Raw genomic sequence first — 22,289 nt, 5'->3', positions numbered from 1 at the left:
TTTACAGCTTGTGCCCTTTCAACTCTCTGGGGTAGAAATTTTAGTAGGGGTTTAGCACTTTTTTTTTTTTAATTGCTTAGCACCATGTGCTTTGCCAGCACTACATAAAGACAAAATAAGCCTATTTATCATGGATATATGAAGATTTAAGTTTTGGAATGGAAGGTGTGCTGTCACTAGAGACATGTAGATTTCCAAAGACAAATGTTTTCAAATGTAGGTAGCTTAGATTTCCTTGCCAAAATCAGCAAGTATGGAAACTGTTTCTGTTCAAAGCTGTCCAGGTTTTAGTAACACCTATTGGCTTCAGTGAGAAGAATAAATGTTCATCACATTCAATCATTAGATTAATTAAAATCATTATATTTTTCAGCTTCTGTACTGGAAACATTTGGCAAGAGATGAATCAACTATATCAGATGCTGTGCTATTCTGTTAATTTTCTAGTACTGAAAAAAAGTCCTGTTCTAAAGGGTTGGTGCTAATTAAACTTATTAAAAAGTTTTTCCATGGTGAGCAAGAACTTTTTTTTTTTACTTCTCATTTAATTCCCAAGAATGAAACTGCTCAGATCTGAAATATTATATTAATAATGGTCTGTAACTACTGCTGATACCATTACCAAGGAATGTAGACACTTTGCTAATTTGAACTGCTTTAGGCAAGTATTGGTGAACACTGATTATGCTGTTCTTAACTACAAAGATAGTAATCAGTTTTAATAACTAATCCTATCAAAGATACTTTCTTTTCTTATCTCTCAAGTTACATTATACAAAACAACACAAAACTGTGAGATAACCATGGAGAATATCTAAGAATATAGGAATTCTTTTGACAATTTGATTTATAACTAGTTTCCTTTGATTGCCAGAATTCTTAGTGTAATACACAGTGTTATGATTTTTCTTGGCTATTTGTCTCTGCCAAAGTTCTCAGGCTGTAGGATGTTAACTTTTTATTTTTAATAGTCAGAAATTTGTTTTCAATGCCAGAATTCTTGCTGTCTTATCAGCAAAAGAATAACTTCTTTTTTTTATTGAACTTTAATGAATATTCTTTATCACCATAGTTTTATACTTCTAGACAGTATACTGCTGTCCAGAACTTTCTGCATAAAGCTAGTGCATTTAAAGACATTATTCAAATTTATATCAAATGTTTTAAATGCATGATGATTACTAAAATGGACTTCAGGAAAAGTTTGATACAAATGTCCTGGAGATGAAGTTTTTTTGTCAATCTAGTTGCTTTTAGCCACTGTAGAGGTTACAATATTTAGAACTTTTCTTTTGTTCCCTTTAAAAGCAGATTTCTAATAATGAAAGTATTTGCTAAAGCACATGTTTTTAGTACCACAGATAAACACACATTTGATGACTTCAATTTCATAGTCCTATAGTTTGAGCAGGATTTTTGATTCTAACCAACGTTTTTATTATAATTTAAAAAAAAAAAATTTCTTGTATTTGCAGGTTATCTATATACCTTTTCCTAGTTATGGTACAGAGTTAATTCCCAGACTCATTTAGTATGTCTATAAAGTCAAATTTTTACAATCCCCTTTTCTGGAAATATATGTTGTCATTTAAATGAGCAGCTTCTGGATGGGTTTGATCTCATTCTGAAGAAGGGTGACGTTTTTATCATAGTAAAAATGTGTTAAATGTGTTTTATAGCAACAAAAGCCACTTCTGGTTCTTAATAAGTACATAATAATTAACTATGATTTGGTAATATTGAATGTGATGATACATTCAGTATCCCAGACCAGTTAAACCATGAATTTTTTAGGTTTGGTTGTTTCTCTCTTACTATTATATTCCAGTGATCTCTAACAACTAAATGCTACTGAGAAACCGAGTAAATGCTACTGAGAAAAGGAGTAAAATTAATCTTGGAATTCTTGTTGATGATAATAAAAATAGATGAGCAAGACTGTCTTTGTTTTATATGAATTACTTGTTATCTATATGTTCTGCTTTTAAAAAATGTAGCGTAGAGATTATTAGCACAGTCATGAGTACCTAAAAATAATAATCAGATAACGGAAAGGAGAAACTTCTTCCTATGTGTGAATTTCATAGTACTACTTGATGCTCTCAATCTACAAATAAATATACTTAATTTCAGCTAACAACATTTTGAATAATCTTTCATTATAAATGAAATTGGGAGAGTGTTGCATACTGATGTGTACAATAAACCTGTACATTTGTTTAATCACATGAATATTGTTGTAACAGCTGAGTTTTAACGTATTCCTTAAATATGGTATAATCAGATAGAAATCTTTCTTCAACAGGCCTCACTTTAGCTCTTAATCATAAATATAATTCAGATGCTAGTTAATGACAAATATCTTTATATACATAAAAATACTTTTCTCAGTGTAATGTGTTTTTTAACATTTTGATTTTCTAAGTCATGTATACACTTCTGGTGTAATTCAGGTGGTTTTTCATGCAGTTTTTCATGCAGTCTTCTCTCTTGTATATGTATGTATGAGTATAGGCTGGATGAAGAATATAAGGTTTGTGGAGACACAAGGGAATGGGCTGGCATAGGTCTTTGTCATGATTGATTCCTTCCAAGTGAAATGGATGGGGTTTTTTGACCGTCAAAGTCATGGTTGGATTTCTTGCAGAGGGCAGTGCCATTCCTTGAACGTAGCTCTTTGTCATATTCTCAAAACATACACTTGCTTTTTCTGCCAGACTTGTATGAATTTGAAGGTAGTTTATATGGACTCATTTTCCGCACCACAGAGTGTGAGAAGGGGAGGAAACAACAGGTAGGAGCTGGCCTCAAAACAAAGGCAAGGTTCAAAAGCATAAATATGTGAAAAACTAAAGTGAACAGAGTGGTGTATTTCACTTTTATGTGTACTGAAAGGGTAGCTGAATTCTGATGATTTTTGTTAACATTGTGTAAAGTTATTTTGCAATAATTTGAAAAGAATTATTGAAAGATCTTATAGTATCTTTTGAAAGATACTATAAGACCTAGAAAGATGCAGGCAAAACCTAGAAAAACTATTTGGGATCTGTTTGAGGAGATGTGTTATATGGGATGTGTTTGATCGGTGTTTCAAAGCTTAGATATTTAAAGCAAGCTGGTATTAGCAAAAGTTGATGTATTAAAGTTCCTTTCCCTGTTACTAAAAATGTTCACCTCTTGTCACTTGAAATAGGGTCTTTCATTAGGCAGTTTGATTAATGACATTTTAAAGAAGATACTGATGATGGCCATGCACTGGCAGCATTTAGAGGGAACAAGCATGCTTTTTCCCCCCTCTCTTTTGAAGGACAGTTTATATTAATTGCTGTAATGTTTCCAAAATTGGAAACTAAAGTGGTAGCTCTAGAGGTAGTTCTATCCACTTCTGTTTTGATTTTATTTTATTTCACTTGTGATAAGTACATTGACAAAATTTTGTTACTTTCTAAAAAACTCTGATGTCTGAAATGAGTCGTAAGTGTAGCCATATCAAACTATGATTTATTTTTGGAACAGCAAACAAATTACTTGGGTTTATTGGGTTTGCGTTCTCTTCTTGAAAATCATGGAAACACAGTGCATGGTTAGTTTTTATACCACCTTAAGATTTTGATTTGTTCTTTCATATCCTTTTTGAATGCTTTACATTTAAAGTAAATGTAGTATTTTGAGGTGGTTTTGTGTTAAAAATGAGACTGGAAGCCATATAAAATAAATCCTCTTTGCCTTAGTACAGATTTTACATGTATCCAAGCTTCCCTCTCCTCAATATTAAAACATAACTTTACTTTTTATTGGCACATTGACATAATTCTGTTTTGTTCTCAAAGGCTGGATTAGGTATTTGATAGAATGTAGGGGTTTTGCTGAAGCATGGGAGCACAAGCAGTTTGCTTCAGCCGGGAGAGGCATCTGCATTGGCATGATTGCTTTTCAGTTTGAAGGAGATGCATGTAATTTTCAGCAAGCTTTGCCTTAAGCAGTAGAACTTAAGCAGTCAGGTTTTCTAGAGGCTTGTGTCTATTGATTAACTCATGTGTGTTGAGGTGGGAGCTCACTGTAACTTCATTTAGTCAGACATGCATGAAATCCCTCTGTTAGCTGGCTTGCTAGTTTTGGGAAAGGTTTCTAGGTCCAGTATGTTTGTTTGCTTGTTTTAACCTCTGTCACACTGAGCAGCAGTTCTTGGAATTGGGAATGGGATGACACAAACACAGAAAGACTTGGAAGCAGACTAAAATTAGGATCTTATTGAATGCTCACTTAACTGTTGGGTAAATCCTAGGGATTTAAATTTGCTCTGTGTTGTTATGCATTATGTTTGCTTTGTTTGTGATGGAGAATTTAGAAAATGCACATAGTTCTTCACCAGCTAGCTTTCAAAGCAATTTCAATGCACTAGGTAACATAGAAGAAGGCAGTCAAACTCCTAGGTTGAATATTGTTTATTTCCAAATGTCTAGCTCTGCTTCTCCTCTTCATTTTTTATCATTTATATGGTCTTGCCTTTGCAAGAACTAAAATCATCTTAATGAAATAATGTGATTCATCCACTTTTCCTTGCAATTTTATTACATTTTTTAAAGTTGAAAATTGGGAATAAGCAGTTAGTAAGTAAAACCAATAGTCCCAGATATTGCAAGCAGCAAATTATACCTTCCTTGCTTTCCTGGGCTTCTGTTGAATGTGTATTCTAATGTTGGTCAGTGAAGTATTAATTTAATTTAGAATAAAGACTTAAAATCACTTCTACAAAGTTGCTGTCTTGTTTAAATTAAAACCAAAATTTGTAAAAGCAATAGAAAATTTTTTACATTATATTTAATAGTGAATACCTAATTGGCTCACACCATTTTTGGAATCCAGTCAGTGGCAGCATGTTTTTAAGATTTAGGAATCAGAAATATGGATGCACAGAAAGGGAAAATTGCTGCTTTTGCTGAATAGATTTCAATATTGCTTGGAGTTATGTTTATCTCTTATGACTTATGTTTTTCTTTTGTTTTGAAAGATTTAAAGTATATTAGAAGAGAGCTTGCAGTGTTCTAATGAAGTAATTAAAATGAATTTATGTCCGCATGACATTGTGGATGGGTTTCTGTTCTGTAATGTGCAACTGGTGTAGCGTGGACTGACAATAACTTTCCTCGTTAATTTTGCCAAATGTTGCTGGGTGTTTTCCAGCGTTTTTGGCCAGGTGATCTGTCAGGATATGTGAGTTGTCTTTAAGCAGGTGCACTGAAAAAAGACATGGGGAATACTGAAGCTTTTTGAAGCTCTGCTTATTGTCTTGTTACACACATGTCTCTGACTTGCCTGGATTTTGGAAGTCCTCATGTTTTGTCTTAATGGCCAAAGAACTTGAGTATACCTAAAGGTTACAAACTGCAGTGTCCAAGTGCACCTCATGCTTCCTAGAGAGAGAGGCACAACATGCTTCATACCTGTCATGGTTCAGATTTATACTCAACTCACAGGATAGTCTTATTTTTTTGCTATTCAGCAAAAAGATAGATTGAATGAGAGAAGTGTAGTTTTGAAGTAGTTTTGAAGAAGGGAAATGGGAAATGCAGGCTGTAATTCCTGTAAATTATTCCATGCCTTTTTTAGGTCTCAGGTTCTGGCTGTTACGTGCTGTACTTGAAGCAGCGTCTGTTTGCTCTTCTATTTCTTAGATGGACACTGCCATTAAAATTGCTGTTTAGTGTTTGTTAGGTGCATTGTTCTTTCTTCATGAAATGGCTAGTTGCTTACAAGAAATTGGATGAACTATTTTTTAGGCATTTTTTCAGTGTAGGGCTTGGTCACAAACACTGTGGACTCATTCCAATGTCATGGGGCAAATCTAGCTTTTCAGTTCCCTACACTACTTGGTCCTGCAGTATATTTTTAGCTTTTATTCAGTTCTCTAAACTGTGATGGTTGTGATCTTTTGGATATAAACTTCCATAGAGTAAGCTGGCAACAACAGGTTTTATTTGCTTTTGCAGGAAATTGGATTTCACCTAGTGGTGATATTGCTTGCTTTGAGCAAAACTATCCATTTTTATTCACTTCTGCAATTCAATAACCCTTTCAAGAAAGGAACTTGTTTCCTTAGCCTTTCTAACTGTGAGCCCTATGGGAGGGGCAGGGACAGAAATCCAATGGTATCAGCCTGGTACTGTCTCACTCCCCACTTACCTGAGCATCTGAGGCAGAGCCAGAGGCAGATGTGTTGTTCCTCGGCAACACATCTGGGCTTGTGTCCTATTCTGTCTCATGAGACTCCTTCATTTTCTCTGTGCCTGAGGACTAATGTTTTGTGTGGGTAGTAGATGATTTTTAGATGGGTGTAGAAATCCCTTCTAGTGATTACATGCACCTTGAAAAAGGGCAGGACTGGATTTATAGGCCTCTGAGTATGACCTTTGCCTGTTGGTTCCTCTCGATTTTTCCTTTTTCATTTCCTGCATTAATAAATATACTAATTTGTGAGTTTATGCTATCATTACTGCTTTATAAATCATATTGTAATTACACATGAAGGTTGCTATCTGCTGAGCATTTTGTAGTACTAGGGACTCCTAGTTGAAGTTAAGAGACCGTATCTTCTTGTGACATCACAAGAAAAAAATTTCTAAGGAAATAATCCCTTAAAGCATTTCAATATAGTTTCCAGAGTGATTGCACAACTAAGGATCAGGTACTAAGAGCTTATCTTGTTTATTGATCCTCATGAGTATATTAAAAACTGATAATCCTGTAAATTTCTACTGCTTTTTAGTACAAAGCCATAAATACTGTACATTTACTAGTGGAAGACTCTGTGGGAACATTGTTGGTTGGGAGTAAGCAGATTGTTTTGATTCATTTGGTGTTTTCTGCCTTACTTCTCTTTAAACACTACTGTTTACACTTTTGCTAAGTACAGTTTGACAGTGGCTAAAATACTGGTGACAGCCAGAGTTAGCATTTACCATGGGTAAACATTAACTCATTACCATTGTCATTGGGAGCAACAGTGACAAACTGGGTGGGGAGTAGGGATGGTGGAGGAGGGAGCAGTGGTCTAATTAAAACACAGCCTTTGGTTACCTTTTTAACCTGGGAAGGGAGAAGATCTTCAGCTAGACAAATACTATTTTAAAAATTGGGTAATTAATAGTCCTACTCTAGCATTTTGTATTGTTTTCAGTAAAAATGCAAAGTGCCTTTATCATTTCCACCTTTTAAAAGACACATAATTGAAAACTATTTTGTTACTTGAGGTGCTTCATTGAATTGCCTTCAAAAAGGAGATTTCCCCCCCCCCACCATCTGAATGAACATAGTTGTTTGCTGAATGCCCATATATTAAGATTGGATTTGTGCCCTGCGTAGCCCCATCTTTCCGAGGATTGAAAAGATGGAATGGCCTGACTCTAGTTTATTTCTTGTAGCGAAACCAGACCTAATCCATCATCTCCACATTGATCTTAGAATTAATAGTTTATGACTATTTAATGATCTCTCAGCAATCTTTCAAATTTTTTTTTTTCATTCCTTCAACTAATACTGGGGTCGTTTACTGCCTTCTCTGGTTTCAAGTGGTGTTTGTCCTCTAGTGGGCAGACTGACTTCTGTAATCCAAGAGCCACCAGCTTGTTACCATCAGTGAAGTAAGCAACGATAAATTGGGAGCAAGAAGATAACCATTTTTAGATGTTTGAACATGATCTCACTCAAATGTCGTGATATGGGGTTTTTGGAGTTATACTTTCCCCCTTGAAATATTTATTAGGATATTTATTTAATCTGTCTACTGGGATCCTGATTTTGGGAGGAATAGTAGTTGCAACTATGCTAGCCTGGGTGTTTTTGAAGAGGAGGAGGGGAAGTCTCTATGAAAGCAAAGAGTATGGTCCTTCTTCTGGTAGATACTCCTGGTTTGAAGGGTTCTGGTCTAGCTGCCAAGGGTAAGAGGATGCCATATAGGGAGAAGGGAGGAAGGATAATGTCTAAGACCCTTTACTGGAGGTAAGTAGCCAGTATTTAGATATTCACAGAAACTTCACGGCTGTTCTTTGAAGCAACTCAGAGAATAAAAACAATTCTAAGAGAATTGTGAGTGCATCACTATTACTTTAATTCCAAAGTTCAACTTTGTATCTCATTCCATTATTTAGTGTTAGTAGTTAAAATATCCCAAAACACCCAATCTTCTCACCTATCTATCACCTAACTTTCTTCATGTTTCTACTTGTTTTATTTCTAGCATATTATCAAGTTTCACCGTGCCTCAAAAGCAAATAAAAAGCCCATGCAGTTGCCAAGATCTATGGTTAAATCCCTCCTCTACCAGATCCTCGATGGAATCCATTACCTCCATGCAAACTGGGTGCTTCACAGAGACCTGGTAAGTGTGGCATGTGACACCTGTCCCAGAGCGCTCCACGTGCGTGTCCTTGGGGAGGACAAGGAAAGCCCTGTTCGTAATCTGGCCTATCGATCCCTACAGCTCTTCCTGTTATTGTTGCAGGAGCCCAGTTGTGACTTTAAACATGAAAACAAACTATGCTTTCACATTGTTTTTATCTGAGTCATCTGAGCTCGGACAATGATGCCAGATCCAGTAAAGGAATTGCAGATATCAATATCCAAAAACAGTACGTGAGACAGCTGATACATGTTGGGTGAACATTCTTACAACTTTTCACATGACTTTGAAAAGGCATCTAAATAGGAGAGTGATTGATACCCTTTTACATTGTTTGGCTTACATGCAACTTAGCATAAAAGCTAGTGAAAGAGTAGTTTTTTCATGGAGTATTTCTTTTCCATGTGGTATTTTTTCTGACCGTGGGAAGAGAACTATAAAAGAGTTATCATCTTGAAGTTTCTCATGACCTGGAGTAGCTCTTGAAGTTGATTACAGATTACAAGGGCAGCCAGTTGCCTTGTCTAAGTTCCCCTTTTCCCCTTAAAAGTTTTCCATCGCTTGTCATAATTACGTGAAGTGCTACCGTGGTTTATGAAAAGAATACTAATACAGGTGTGCTTCCACTTGCATTCTAACTGGAATGTTTGGCATAAAGCAATGTGATGGTTAATATCCCAAGCAACGCTGTTAGGTATGGTAACCTGTGTATGAAGTCACTGCTTTTATTTTGGTTATTTTTGGTTTTTCATAATTGCCCCAGCATGTCAAAATAGGGCTGTCTGTCCAGAAACTTACAGTCACTAATTGTTCTTGAGTTTTTGATAGTAAGTAAGGACTTTGATTAATCTTTAGTTGTAGACCAAATTTTTTTTAATAATAAGTAAAAAGTAAGGCAGGGCCTGCAATACAAGTCACAAACATTTTTTGAACAGAATTTTATTTAATTATTTTGTGATACCTAACAACAGTGGCCAGAGCAGCTTTCAGTTTTCATTATGGAACTTTTTTTTTTTTTCACTCTGTTCCTTGGTTGTTTATCATTGTTTTTTCTGTTAAATTCCAGATGTTAGTATATTTGGGGAGGGATGGGGGGTGTGGTTTGCCTTTGGAATAGTAGCCAGGACCAAAAAACAGGAAGCATGAACAACTCTGATATTCACGTTACAATTACTACTCTCCTAAAGAGTCAGGTGCTGCTTTGGCAGAGTGCTCAGCTGTGATTAGCTCCAGCTTGAGAAGTAACACCTGGGAAGTCTATATCCAGCTCTAAGGGTGACACACCTCTTCATGGAACTGTTAATTACATATACACTTAAATGCCATACATGAACTTGTTATTTTGATAGGAAATATGAGATAGTATTTAAGATAATAACAACAAGTAGCCTTGAGAACTTTCTTGCTGGTGTTGTTATTTTCAGCCTGCAGCACCAGGTGTTTTGCATGACTGGTGCTGCTGCTTTGCAGTTCTTACCTGTTGCTGATGACTTGCAGCAAAGCTGTTGTCTAATGTCTTTGTCTTTTCTTTTGGAATGTTGGGAGATGATGGTTTCCACTGTGAAAAAGACTATTTTTTGGTTCTGAAATTATAGTGCTTGAATGATGTTAGCATTATTGAGAAGGGAGAAGAATAGTAATTTGTGAAGTCTTAGTGTGTTCTTGGTCTGCAAATAAATGTAAGCTGATGGATTCTAGGATGGCCCAGTAAGACAAAGGAAACCATTTCAAAAATTGCTTTGATATGCTAATGATTTAAAAGTATAATCAGAATCCTTTGCCTTTTAAATTTTTTTTCTGGATTTCTGAAGAATTCAGGTACGTCAAATAGTTATATCTTGACCAAGAAAAAAATGTTATTCTGGATGTGTCCTTGTGTCTGCACTTGAAATTATAGGTTAATATAACTAGCAAGCAGTTTAAATCCTGGATTAACCAAGATTTGTTTTTTAATCTTTAATTTTTATTTGTATGCTCGTGCTTGTAATTTTTGCTACTAAGATTGATACTCAGATACAGTTTCACTGGCATCAGTTCCTTGCATAATACATAAATACCAGATCCTCAGTGTCTTCTTAAGATGTGGAACAGTTTTTCTGGTGGTTTTCTCTTAGCTGTTTGAATTTACAGCTGCTGGAAAAAATATTTTTCTATGTTATGTAAACCAAGTTTTGCATCAAAACACCTTGTGCTTCCTTGGTTTAATATAACTCTGTTCTTACTATTTTTAACCTCTATTTGGATGAAGACCAAAAGTGGTGACATCCAGAAAAGTCATGTTATGTTTATTTCATTGCTCAATAAAATTAGATTCTCTGAGAATATTTATCATAATATTAGTCAAATTCTCCTGAGCCATGGAAATTATCTCTGTAATTGATTTAACAAATGTTGTTGTGAAAAACCAGAAACCTGGGAGGTTAAGTATTTGCTTAGAGGTATTTGAAGAACATTGTTTAAATCTTAATTTACTACTGCCTTAAATCAAAGAGGTTTTTGAAAAAGCTGGAATACCAAATTCATTGCTTAAAAACTTTAGAATTACTAAGATATTTTTTAGTTAAATCATTTTTAAGATCAGCTGTAGCAGGCAAGTGCATGACAGGGTGATAAAAGTGGTGAACAATGAAGTTGCCATGTGTCCTTTCCTTGGGCTGAGCTCATGGACGGCTGTTACCACAAGGACACAGTCTCCCTCTCCTCTTCACTGCCTGGCAGGGGACACTCACCTGGCTCCTGGTGAGCTTATTCAGGGAGTTAAACCCACACCAAGTGTCCCAGGAAGCTTTTCACCTGCTGAGCCTGTTTTCTGCAGGGTTAGGTCACAGAGGAACCACACTGGGGGCTTAGCTGGATGTGCAGGAGCTGCTGCAGAGGCCACGTGAGGCAGGAGGTGGTGGCAGAAAGCTCAACAGAGGCCATTCAGCATCACCTGTTGTTAGATCTGGTTATTTTATTGTTAAAATGCACTATTTTGATTCTTAAGAAGGAGTGCAGGTGTTCTTATAAAATTAAATTGGTGAAACTTTGTAATGCAAGACTTACAGCAGTTTAAGACGGCCAGTGCAAGTTCAGTTTAAGGAAAGTGCTCAAATTGAGGCAAACACCAAATAGACTTGTATTCATGCTTCAAGAAATTGGAAACTAATTTAGTGTTGTGTATCTTTCAATTGTTTGTAGTATTTGGGTTATTTTGAGTCTGGCTTTTGTATCCTGAGAGTAGCTGTAAGGTGCTAAGTTACTTTCTAGGTATTTTTTTTAAGCTAAGCTCTTAATTTCTCTCAGTTAAAAACCATTCAGCCTTTTTGGCAAGATTCAAACAAGTATAGACTATGGGACAGAAACACTGGGTTACAGATTTCTTTGAATAGCCTTGTGTCAGTTTATACACCTTGGAATTGCCTTAAATCTGTGAAAATCCATACATTTGTTTTCCTGTGAGCCCCTTTGAGTGGGATTTTGCTGTTGAATTGCATGTCATTGGGCAATGATAATTTTACCTTTTCAGCATAGCAGTGCTCCTGAAAGCTGTGTGCAAGAGGAGGGAGGATTTGCTGGCTTTGCTAGCTGCTGGAGTGTTTCATTATGAACAAGAGGTTAATAGAGATAGATATTAGAGAAAAAAAACCTTTGAGTATTATGCTTTTGGCTTTTTAAAAGACTCTATATACACTGTGGGCTGTCTGCTTAAAGGGTGTCTAACCAGTGCTCCTCCATACCTTGAGGTAAGAGCAAGCACTTGAAGTACACTATTTCAGAGTGTTCTGAGGTCTTTGTCCCCTCCTCTCCTAGAAGGGAAATATTTAGATTATACAGGATTTTCAGCAAAGGTCTTAGCTTGCCAAGATGTCAAAAAATGGAGATCTTCCATATAGTGTTTGCAATGTCTGTTCATGTCAGCAACCGAAAGGATTTGAGCACTTTCTTGTTCTAGCAATTCTTCTGTAGATTAGTTGCTTAAGGTCAAAAGCAGATAGAGACCATATCCTTTATAACCTGATAAAAGCTATTTCTATTTGTAACAGAATGTATTTTCCTGAAGGGAGGTGTTATCTGTGGGATGTTTGAAGTGCACAGAATCCAAATGGAGAAATTAATTTAAGATTCCACTTACATACCTTGGGCATTTCTTTAGACTATTGCTTAATATTAAAATGACTGGTTAAAAAACGAATGTTGGAAATCAAACTCAGCAGAGAAATGCAGATTTCTTCTTCCCCTCCCCAGGGAGTTAAATGGTTGCTCTAAGGATTCTGAAATAGAAAACTTGCTTGTGATGGTCATATAAAGTAACTTTGTAAAATGAGCAGTTGTTTAAGTATTTATATAATATAAACATTAATCTGGGCACATCTATGCCTGTGTGGGGTTTTCTCAGTGTAACCCATTCTCTCCAATCTTATCACTCTAATTTCACTAATTCACTAAGGAGAGGGAGGAGGAATCAAGTTATAGTAAAGACTTTGCTACTGATTTCCTATATTCAGCTTTTTTTATTACCATCTCCTTGTCTCTTAAAGAAGGATGAAATAATATCTGTGTTCTGTAGTTTGTTTCACTATGTCATCTGTATTGGGAGAAGCTATTTTCATTGTGTGCTTAAGCTAAGTGGTTTCTGTTTCTTTATGGGGTGGATTAAGAAGGATCTGTGTGCTTCTCCCACCTTCCGAATTTATGGAGAGCTAATCTGGGCAGTTTTGGTGAAAGGACATAGCAGAAAATTGAGGCTGCCATAATTTTGACTCTGCATGTCTGTCTGTATAGTAAACATCTATATGCAGCCTTTAGGGTGCTCAGATATGTGAGCTCTTGGATTCTGGCTTCTTAGCAATACCCTGGATACCCAGCTGGTGTAGGAACAGGAAGCCAAGGGTATCTTTCCAAGGGTGAATTTTGAGAAGAGCCAAGAGATGCCGGTGTGGTGTGTGGCTCCAGCTGGCTGTGATTGCACTCAGGGCAGGCTGTCTTCTCCAGTGGTCCTGCTCCACATCTCTTGTGGAACTGTGCAGAGTGGACAGTGCAGTATTACTGTCTCTCTGGGTTTTCTGGAAACTGCAGCCATCTGGAACCTGGGTTTTCTCTGTCAGAAGTAAAGCACAAAGGGAAAGCCCAAACTGAAGTGGTCAAACAAATAATTTTCTGTGGCAATCTGCAAGTTCTGTTTCCATACAAGCACAGCCTATTCAGAAATGATTGAACTAAATGGGTTTTCATCATCTAATTCTGATAATTTATGGGGTTTTAAAAAAATATTTTTGTTTATTCAAAATAAGCATTTTAAATGACCCATTACAATGTTTCTATAGAATATCAACATTTTAGTACATTTTCAGTAATTCAATTATATCAAGTTCCATAAAGCTCTAACAGTTTTCAGGCTTTTAATTGATTGACTTCTAGTTTAGGAAAAAAAACATGTCATTTTCTCATAGTAATCCTTTTCTAGCCAGCATGTACATATGGAGTCTCTTACCGTGGACCTATACTTGGACTCTGCTCTAAAACTTTGTTCCCACATTACACAACTCGCTTAACCTGTCTTTGCCTCTGTTTCCCAATCTGTTACCTGTTTATGGGTCTATTTCATAACTCGCTGCTTAATGTGTTATGGAATTGATTTAGTATGGTATGGCTTATATAGGTGATTATTTTTGCTGTGTGTTGCTCTTCTTCTAAAAATAAAAATAATTGCATGTTGTTTGAAGGCACCATAAGATAGATATTCACTTTTTGCTTCTGCTTTTATGCTTTCTTTACAAAGCCTTTGATAAATAAATGCTCATTATTATTAGTTTATGTCACTTAAATATTTCCCCCACTTCCTCCCTGTGCGCTCCCAAGATTTTTCCAGTAAATGATTAGAAAAGTTATGCAAAAAGCAGCACTGAAGTGGCTTTTAAATTTCTCACTTGCATTTTGCTATGCAAGCAAACTGTGGGTTTGAAAAATAAAATGTAAATGGATGAGTGTGGGAAACTCCCCTTTTACTAGCAATTCTAAAATGGGATTTTTATGTGCTGATATCAAAAGTAAATTTAGGTCCAGGTTCATGCATCCCTCTCTTGACAGGCAGCTGCTGTGTCAGAATGTAGAACTGTTGGGTCCTGCCTTCTGCCAGTAATTTTGTACTGGCTTGAAAAGCTTCTTGGCCCTGTTGCACCCATTTGAGCATGCACATGACTCCTGTGAATAAATAGCGAGTCAACCTGTCTACCAGTTTCTTTAAACTTTTCAAACCCACTGTAATTGTAATCCCACCGTTCTGTGTCATCGTGTGTGCGTGCATGGGAAGGGTGCTGGAATATGTCCGGACATGCACTCCTCACTCGTATTCTTCCCAAGCTGTGTTTGGGTTCAGGACTCCAATCATTTATTTTTCCATCTGCATGATCTCTTTGGAGTGGAGGACACTTTCCACAGTATCAGAGAACCATATGAATGATCATACTCAGCTTGCAGATTTCCCAAAAGAAAGAAAATGCAGGCTAAACCCACATATTTCAAGAAATAAGACTCCATTGATGACTTTAGAAAGTGACTTGAATTTACTAACTGAAAGGTCAACACATTTTTCTTCTTTCATATCTGGTTACAGAGAAGATAAATTCTTTTATTTATTAGTGAGGAAAGGCAGTATGTAGGTGCCTATACATGTATCTCTACATGCTTCTAGGTAGATAAATCAACCAGAAATTTTACATGCTGATTAACAAACTGAGTTTTATCAGCATATCCTTTTATTTATTTATTTATTTTAATCTTAAGCATATATTGAGGGCACCTCTTAAAAATGGTGCATTTCTCATTACTTGGAACTTTGCTGTTGTCCTTCAGTCGTAAAAACTAATCTTTACATGATTAAAAAGAGTATGTGAAGATGTGCAGATCGTTACCTGTGTTGTGTACATGGAAACAGCAATTTTTCCATGGCTGACTAATGCATACCTTTTGGTTTGTGGCAAGAGTATTAAGATGTTTGTAGATTATTTTTTGCTAATAAAAATAATTATGGTTGAAGAGAAATGCTTTACCTCAGGTTCTGAAACAATCTTATGCTCATAAAACTCTGACTGGATATAAATTCAGATGAGTCAGAAGAGACAAAGGGACTGATTTAATGTTCTTTTGGCTGTATTTTGCTGCTAAAGTCAACAGATGATATATGGCCTGTGAACTTATCTCTTTTCCTGAGATGGAAAATGGGTGACAAGGAAGTGAAAGTATTAAAATAATTTTAGAATTTATTTGGTTTTCTTTTCCTGATACAGAATAAACAGATTGAAAACGTCATCTTTTCTAATAGTCCCAGTTTAGCTTACCATCTGCCATAAGGAGGTTTCTAGTAAATACGTGATGTATTTTAGCTTACTGTTGCAGCAGGCTGTTTAGAGTGAGCAAACCGAGTTTTGCCTTCTAAATAAAAATGCAAATGTTAGAAGCTGCTTTTAGAACTTTTTCTTTTATAAAAGTATTACTGTTTTTTTCTGTTTTCTCTTTTTTTTTTTTTTTCCTCTACTTTTCTCTTAAAGTACCCTTGGGATAATGGGATTGGCTGCAAGTGCATTTATGGAATTATTTCTGTTTGGACTCATTACCTCTTCTGAATAAGGCTACAGAGGTTGGCATCATGTTGTTTTATAGTAATAGAAATTAGTGATGCTTAAGAAAAGTATGTTACAATCAGTGAATGCAATTCATGTAACAACTTATCATCAAGAACAAAAAGAAAAAAGGCATTTTTTTCTCCATGTTGCTTGCCATCTTGTGCTTTCTCATGTGCATTTCTCTTCATTTGCAGATATGATGTAGTTATTGCTCCTCTACTAAGCAGTTGCAGTAACATTGCAGATTGTCTTGCATTTAAATTAAGCATCTTTGATTAATGAACCAGGAAGCTGCAGTGACTAGCAAAGGATGTTAGTTTATTTCTTATATTACTACGTGTGAACTTTGTCAAAGAAGCTGGCTGTGCTGCAGAAAATGACTGATCAGCTGGTGTTTCCCAGATGGCTTCTCTCAGGACCTCTGTCTTCTCCAGCCTCCATGCTGCCTGGAAATGCTTCAGAAATCACTGGCTTTATGGTAGCTCTTAAGACCGAATACCGCAGTTATGTCACTTAAAACAAAGGAAATTCTTTGCATAATCTGTCAAGTGACCCTACTGTGTGAAGTGATCCTCTCAGAAACTGGGCATTAGGCCTTCAGATTCATCTTTAGGGAGGATTCTGAATTTCACATAAAGCCATCTCGGAATTAAAATTTCAAGACATTTTATTTAATGCAGGAAGAGTTCCTTCAAGATATCTGGACCACTGGTAAACTACTTATATTATTCTGTCACTTCTTTTAACAGTGAAGCAGCAAAGCTTTCAAGACAAAAAAGGCTTCTCACAGTGCAAGTAATCAAACACACAATATTCTGAATACCAAACCTCAGTACTAACAGAATTTTTTAAACTGCTAATCTCTGTTGTTTTCCTTCCCTCTGGAAGCTAAAGCCCATGTGAATATGACAGTTGCTTTGACAGACCCCATTCCACTTTGTTCAGCACCTCAGTGGTGTTAGAGCACAGGTCACCTGGTTTCCTCCGAGTGGCTTGTAGAAGCACTTCCAAGCAGTTCAGTAACTTTTTACCTAACCAAAAAAAAATATTCATAAAAATGAAGTCAGATTGTACTAGGATTTTATGCCTGCTTGTTTTGCTAGTTTAAATATTGAGCCCAAATCCCAAAATTTAGCATGGTAATGTTCTGTGTAGCTGGTGTTCTCAAACATAACTAATGAAAAATAAAATTCCATAGCAAATATTTTGCATTCCTGAAAATCCTCTTGGAATGGGGGATTTCAGCTACTCAAGCCATTTTGTCTTACCCTGTAGTTGTTGCCAAATAGAAGATTTTTCAGAAGTGTGTCTTCTGTTCTGCATTCTTCTCTAATCCATGAAATGCACTTGTACATTTTTACTTTGATATACCTTTCAAGTAGTTACTTTTGATGTAACAGTTGTGGATGATGACTGTTAGAATCATTAAATAAATGCAAACTCCAGTAGGACACATTTTAATGAACTGATGCTCATTTTTAATGCTATAAAAACTGTTTTTTTGGCTGTTTAACTGTGAGTTAATGATTAGTTATTTTCCAGCTCAGATGAAATACAATTTCTTAAATAAGATGTTTAAAGTTCGGTTTGTTTCTTGAGTGTGAATCCTAGTCTCAGCCCTAAAACTGTTTATCAAGTAAATATTAATTTGAGTTCTTGATAGCTAAACCAAATAGAATTGCAGACCCATTTAGGTTTTGGGTAAGGTGTGTCCTTGAAATTCTGGTTATAGCTGGATCATATAATACATTTTTAGTGGCTTCTTAGTAATCTTGCTGTCGGCAAATGTATTTACTGGCTGGCTGCTGCTCTTTTCTAGGATGCAGGATTTACTTAAGTTTGTTTCTCTGTGCACATCTCCTTGCTCTGGTGGGGAGCTCTTCTTTGGTGCCAGTTTCCGTAGTGCATTGGGAAGAGCTTGCAGTAACAGTAAGCCTTTTAGGGGACCTAAAAGTGATCTTTTCTATCTACCAGAAGAGTGCCTGAGTGTATATTGCAAGTGGTTTGGTATGTTTGAAAAAATGTGAGGTCAAGCTGTTTTCTTGTTTATCTCATTTAAAGATCTTTTTTTCCTTCTGCAATGTGAAGTTTTGATTCTTATTTTTTCCCCTCTCTATAGGGATATGTGTTCCTATTCCTTTACACTCCTTTTTAAATTCCTTTATAACTTGTAGCTTACTGAAGTGCTGTTCCCCACAGTTCTGCTCACTTCAGGACTTTTCTTTTTGCTTCATTGGAAAAATACTAGATGCTAATCTCGCTTCTTCACTCTCATGGGTGGTGTTCATGGGGACACTCAGAAAGTATGCATAAAGTCTTGAACTAGATTAGCTAAACTGCATTAAACTTGTTGTGTGGCTCTTCTGAGTGGTGTGGAAAGTACTTGTTTGGCCATTCTGAAAGGGGTCTGTGCTCAGTCCAGCTGTTCCAGTGCACGGCAGCGGTGTCCCTGCCCAGCTCTTTGCGGCACTGGGGGCAATGCTGGGTGCTCAGTGAGGTGAGGGTGCTTCTCCACTGTGTGACCCAGCCCATGGTCCCAGTGCTGCCTTTGAGGTGCTAACAGTGGACTGGAGTGCTGCAGCAGAGGAGCTCATCCACTCCAGCCATCTGCTGCCTGGGTGATTGTTTCCAGCAAGACAGCGTGGGCTGTTAGAGGCCGCAACATTTTAAACTATACAGCTATTTTTCTTGGTGCACTTGATGTGGAACCATTTTTAGGATTTTTGTAGTTTTAATGTAGTTGAAAACCTGAAACTAATGCAGAGGGTATGACTACATGAACAAGTTACAGCAAGGTAGTCTAGGGTGTGGATTTACTCTGCGTTAGGTGATCTGTAGTATCTGCTCACCTGCATGTTTTTATTCTGCAGAAAATGCATAGTTCTTTGATATTTCACTCCTTAATAGGGTGAGATAAAATTGTCCTATTTACTAGCATTAAAACTGGACAGCTATTTCATTAATTTCCAAGTGCTTTACTTTGTTTCTGAGAGTGATTTTATTAAATGCAAGTGACTAAGATGTCAGTGTAGTAATAATGACAGTATGATATTGAGTTTTTCTGACTGGTACCCATATGCTGAGCTTGTAGAACAATGCAGCCTTTTGGGCACAGTTCTCCTACAGTGTATGTCTAGTTTAGGCTTCAGTGTGCAAGGAGCACTTCAGTCTTAGAAAAAATTTTATTCAGAATTGAAGGTGTGAGTGTCTCTTTTAATCTTATTAATGTTAGATTTCAAGTTGTTAAATGTATTGATGGCTTTGGGATTTTTAATTGTAGGAACATTGCAGCCATTAAATCTTTATCAAAATTATTATTGCCTCCAATAAAGCTTCCATAAACTTTAATCCTGGTCCTAAGTTTGTGACTATTCTCAAAATTGATGTTGCAGTTTATAGAGAAGAATTTCAGTTGATGAGCATAGACAATACGAAACATGGGAAAGACTAACAGGAAGTATAAAGTGCTCTGATGTTGTGTTCTGAAAGCCAGGGATTTTCTCAAAGGCATTTTGTTACACAGTAAACTTTTCAAAAGTCATAATCTGGCTTTGAGTAACAGGACTTGAGTGTCTAGCCTGCTTATGCAGTTTGATAAAAGAAAATAAAAATTTCCACAGGGAGTTTGTTTGCATTTTAAGCAACTTGATTTTTGTGAGAATATCTAAAGTCTTATTGGCAAAATCAACAGTGAGGTAAATCTTAAGACTTGAGCACTGAAAACATAGTTATTTTATCTAGTAAGCTGAGGCAAATTTGCTGTAGTAAGTACAGTTGTGTCTTACTTTAAAAGTGTGGTATGTGTTTGGAGTTGTCTAATTTTAAAAAAATTAAAATTAAAAACATTAGGGCAGCTTGACCTGCCACTCTTTAACGTGCTCCTGTTTTTGACATGAATCACAATGTTTCTCAGGAATCTCACAGCCATTGCATGTCTATGCAGGTTGTTTTTCATTTTTTAAAAGGGATAATTATTGAATGGAAAAATATTATAATTAGTTCTGAACTACTTCAGATTTTGTTTTCGGCACGTAGAACCTTCATAACTATTCTTCTGGTTTTTTTTCTTGACAAAAATCTTTCATTTGCTTCCAGCTTCCTTCTCCTCTGCCCACGTTCCATATCTGTTGATCTGCCTTTTGCCACTTCTTTAACATTACTCATATAACCTTGACTCAGCTTTGACTTTCCTGAAATACTCCTCTATCTCACCTTCACAATCTTAATTATCGCTCTTCCCTTTGGCCTCTGTAACTTTGAGTCCTGTGGCTGGTACAGGTACAATGCTGTGTTTCATAACTTGACACCCATGCAGGAAAAGCTCACACATTCCAGGTGGAGTGACTCTCCTTTGTTTTAGGTTCTCATTAAAAGTACCATGCTCATACAAAAACTTTACCCACTCATTAAAACTTAATCTCTGGATTCTGAATTCAGTGACACTCCTTACTGTGGTGGTTCTGCTTCAGAAAAGATGTTGAGACTGACTTTTCTAAGGTTTTTGTTTCCCAAAACAGCTTTCTGTGTTTCCCCACTCAAAATTATATGTACTAAATCTTCTACCCCTATCTTTTCTAGCTTTTAGCTTCCATTAGTAGCTTTACGTGTGAAAATAGTCATATATGTTTAAACTGCTACAATCTATAGTTCTGATATATCTTAGTCTTTATGCAATTCTTCTAAACTAAAACATTTGGAAATCATTGGGAAAATAGTATACAAAATAAAAGGGGGTTTATCCATTTTGGATTTGGCAGAGTTTATTTTTTTAAACAGCAAATAACTTTTTTGTCAGTACACTTAAAAAAAAAATCAAACTTCCCAGAAATGTTTGTGATATTTATAATATCAAAAGTATATGTATTACTGACTGCACGGTTTTTGCATGAAAGTTGAGAATCTTCAACCACAGACTTCAATCTAGAATCAGCCTTGATTGACAATTGATTGAAAAAACTTTTAGTAGTTGGTGCTGTAAACTTGTCTGCAGGCATTCCAAGTCAATAATTAATCAGCCATTCCACGTGGTGTTAGATACAGCACAGCTACTTCAGTGTGTAAAAGGTGTCTTGATGCTCACTACAAAACTATTGTAAAACTGCTGCAAATAACTCCAGAGACATTAAAGAGGCTTTATTTAAATGCTAATGTGTTAAATTAAATTTTTCTGAGGTGACTTAATGATTTCTTTGTTTTGTGCTATATGTGTCATTTGGAAAGAGCCTAATCTTCAAAAGTAGTTAACAGACTCTCAGGTCTTCTCTTAAGCTGGTTCATCTAAAATATTTAAGCATCACGCATTAATATCCTGCCAAGAAATGCTTTTTGGTTTGCATTAATGAGGACAAGTAATACTAATACCTGATGCATTTGTTCATGAAAGCATCTCTTAACATAATTGTCTTCTGATGCATTTTTGTTAGGTAGTAAAATAAAAAATGAAGATTCTGGCAATATACTACAGAAACAAAATTTTAAGAATCTGAAATGCTGTGTTGTAGCATTTGTATGTTACACTATGTAAATATATTTATTGTATTTTCTTTCCCCCCAAAAAAGCTCTTCTACACTTCTGAAGAAAGGAGATACAGAAACAACTTGCTTCTTGTGTAACTTATTCCAGCCTAGTTGCCATCACTGCTTCCTCAAATATATTGTTTTCTTATTTTTGCATTCATAAATCAAGATGTTTTTAGGACAGAAGATTAGCATTTTGCTTTAGATACTGTGCAGCTTTTAATAAACTGTAGTAATTTCCATTAACACTTCAAGTCACTGTATCAGGTATGTTCAATACAAACATTCTTCTTTATTTACCTAGGTTATTTTAAATTTAAGGGCTGAAAAGCTTCCATATGTGTAAGGAAGCCTAAATGGAATACTCATGCATCTGACAGTGTGTCATCACCTCAATCCTGTCTTGGCTTCATAAACACTGTAAGATAGTGGGTCAGGTGGATAAACTCATTATTAATCTGGAGAGATTTCATCACTGATCTGCTGCACCTCAGTTTTCATTTCAGCTATTAATGTAGTCTCTAACCTGAGGAACCTCTTGCTCTGAGATTTGCAGTTTAGAGTATAAGCATGTTTTCTTGAAGGAGATGTTATTGTGTGAGATGGGGAATATGAACTCAAAGCCCTTCAGTTGCTCTACTTGCCTGTGAGCACAGTTTTTTTACCAGTGGTATTGTGTGGTAAATACAAGAAATGTTTATGCCTCCATGAAAAGGAGTAGGTTGCTTAGTGCTTAATGCAAGATGCCACACATGATAAGAGCATGCCCA

The 22,289-nt window shown here is 36.1% G+C and overlaps 1 protein-coding gene across 2 annotated transcripts in view; it reads left to right on the top strand.

Moving 5' to 3' along the window:
• The window catches only part of CDK19 (cyclin dependent kinase 19), a 118,984-nt gene that overhangs the window by 46,883 nt on the left and 49,812 nt on the right, over positions 1 to 22,289 (top strand). For both annotated transcript variants that reach the window (XM_063151007.1, XM_063151008.1), the window contains exon 4: positions 8,237 to 8,377. In XM_063151007.1, the coding sequence (XP_063007077.1) occupies positions 8,237 to 8,377 (141 nt within the window). The remainder of the gene's footprint in view (positions 1 to 8,236; positions 8,378 to 22,289) is intronic.

Source organism: Melospiza melodia, chromosome 3 (assembly GCF_035770615.1).
Source record: "Melospiza melodia melodia isolate bMelMel2 chromosome 3, bMelMel2.pri, whole genome shotgun sequence".
NCBI lineage: Eukaryota > Metazoa > Chordata > Aves > Passeriformes > Passerellidae > Melospiza > Melospiza melodia.
The sequence above is the reverse complement of the archived record's forward strand: the minus strand, read 5'-3'. Positions and strand labels throughout refer to the sequence as shown.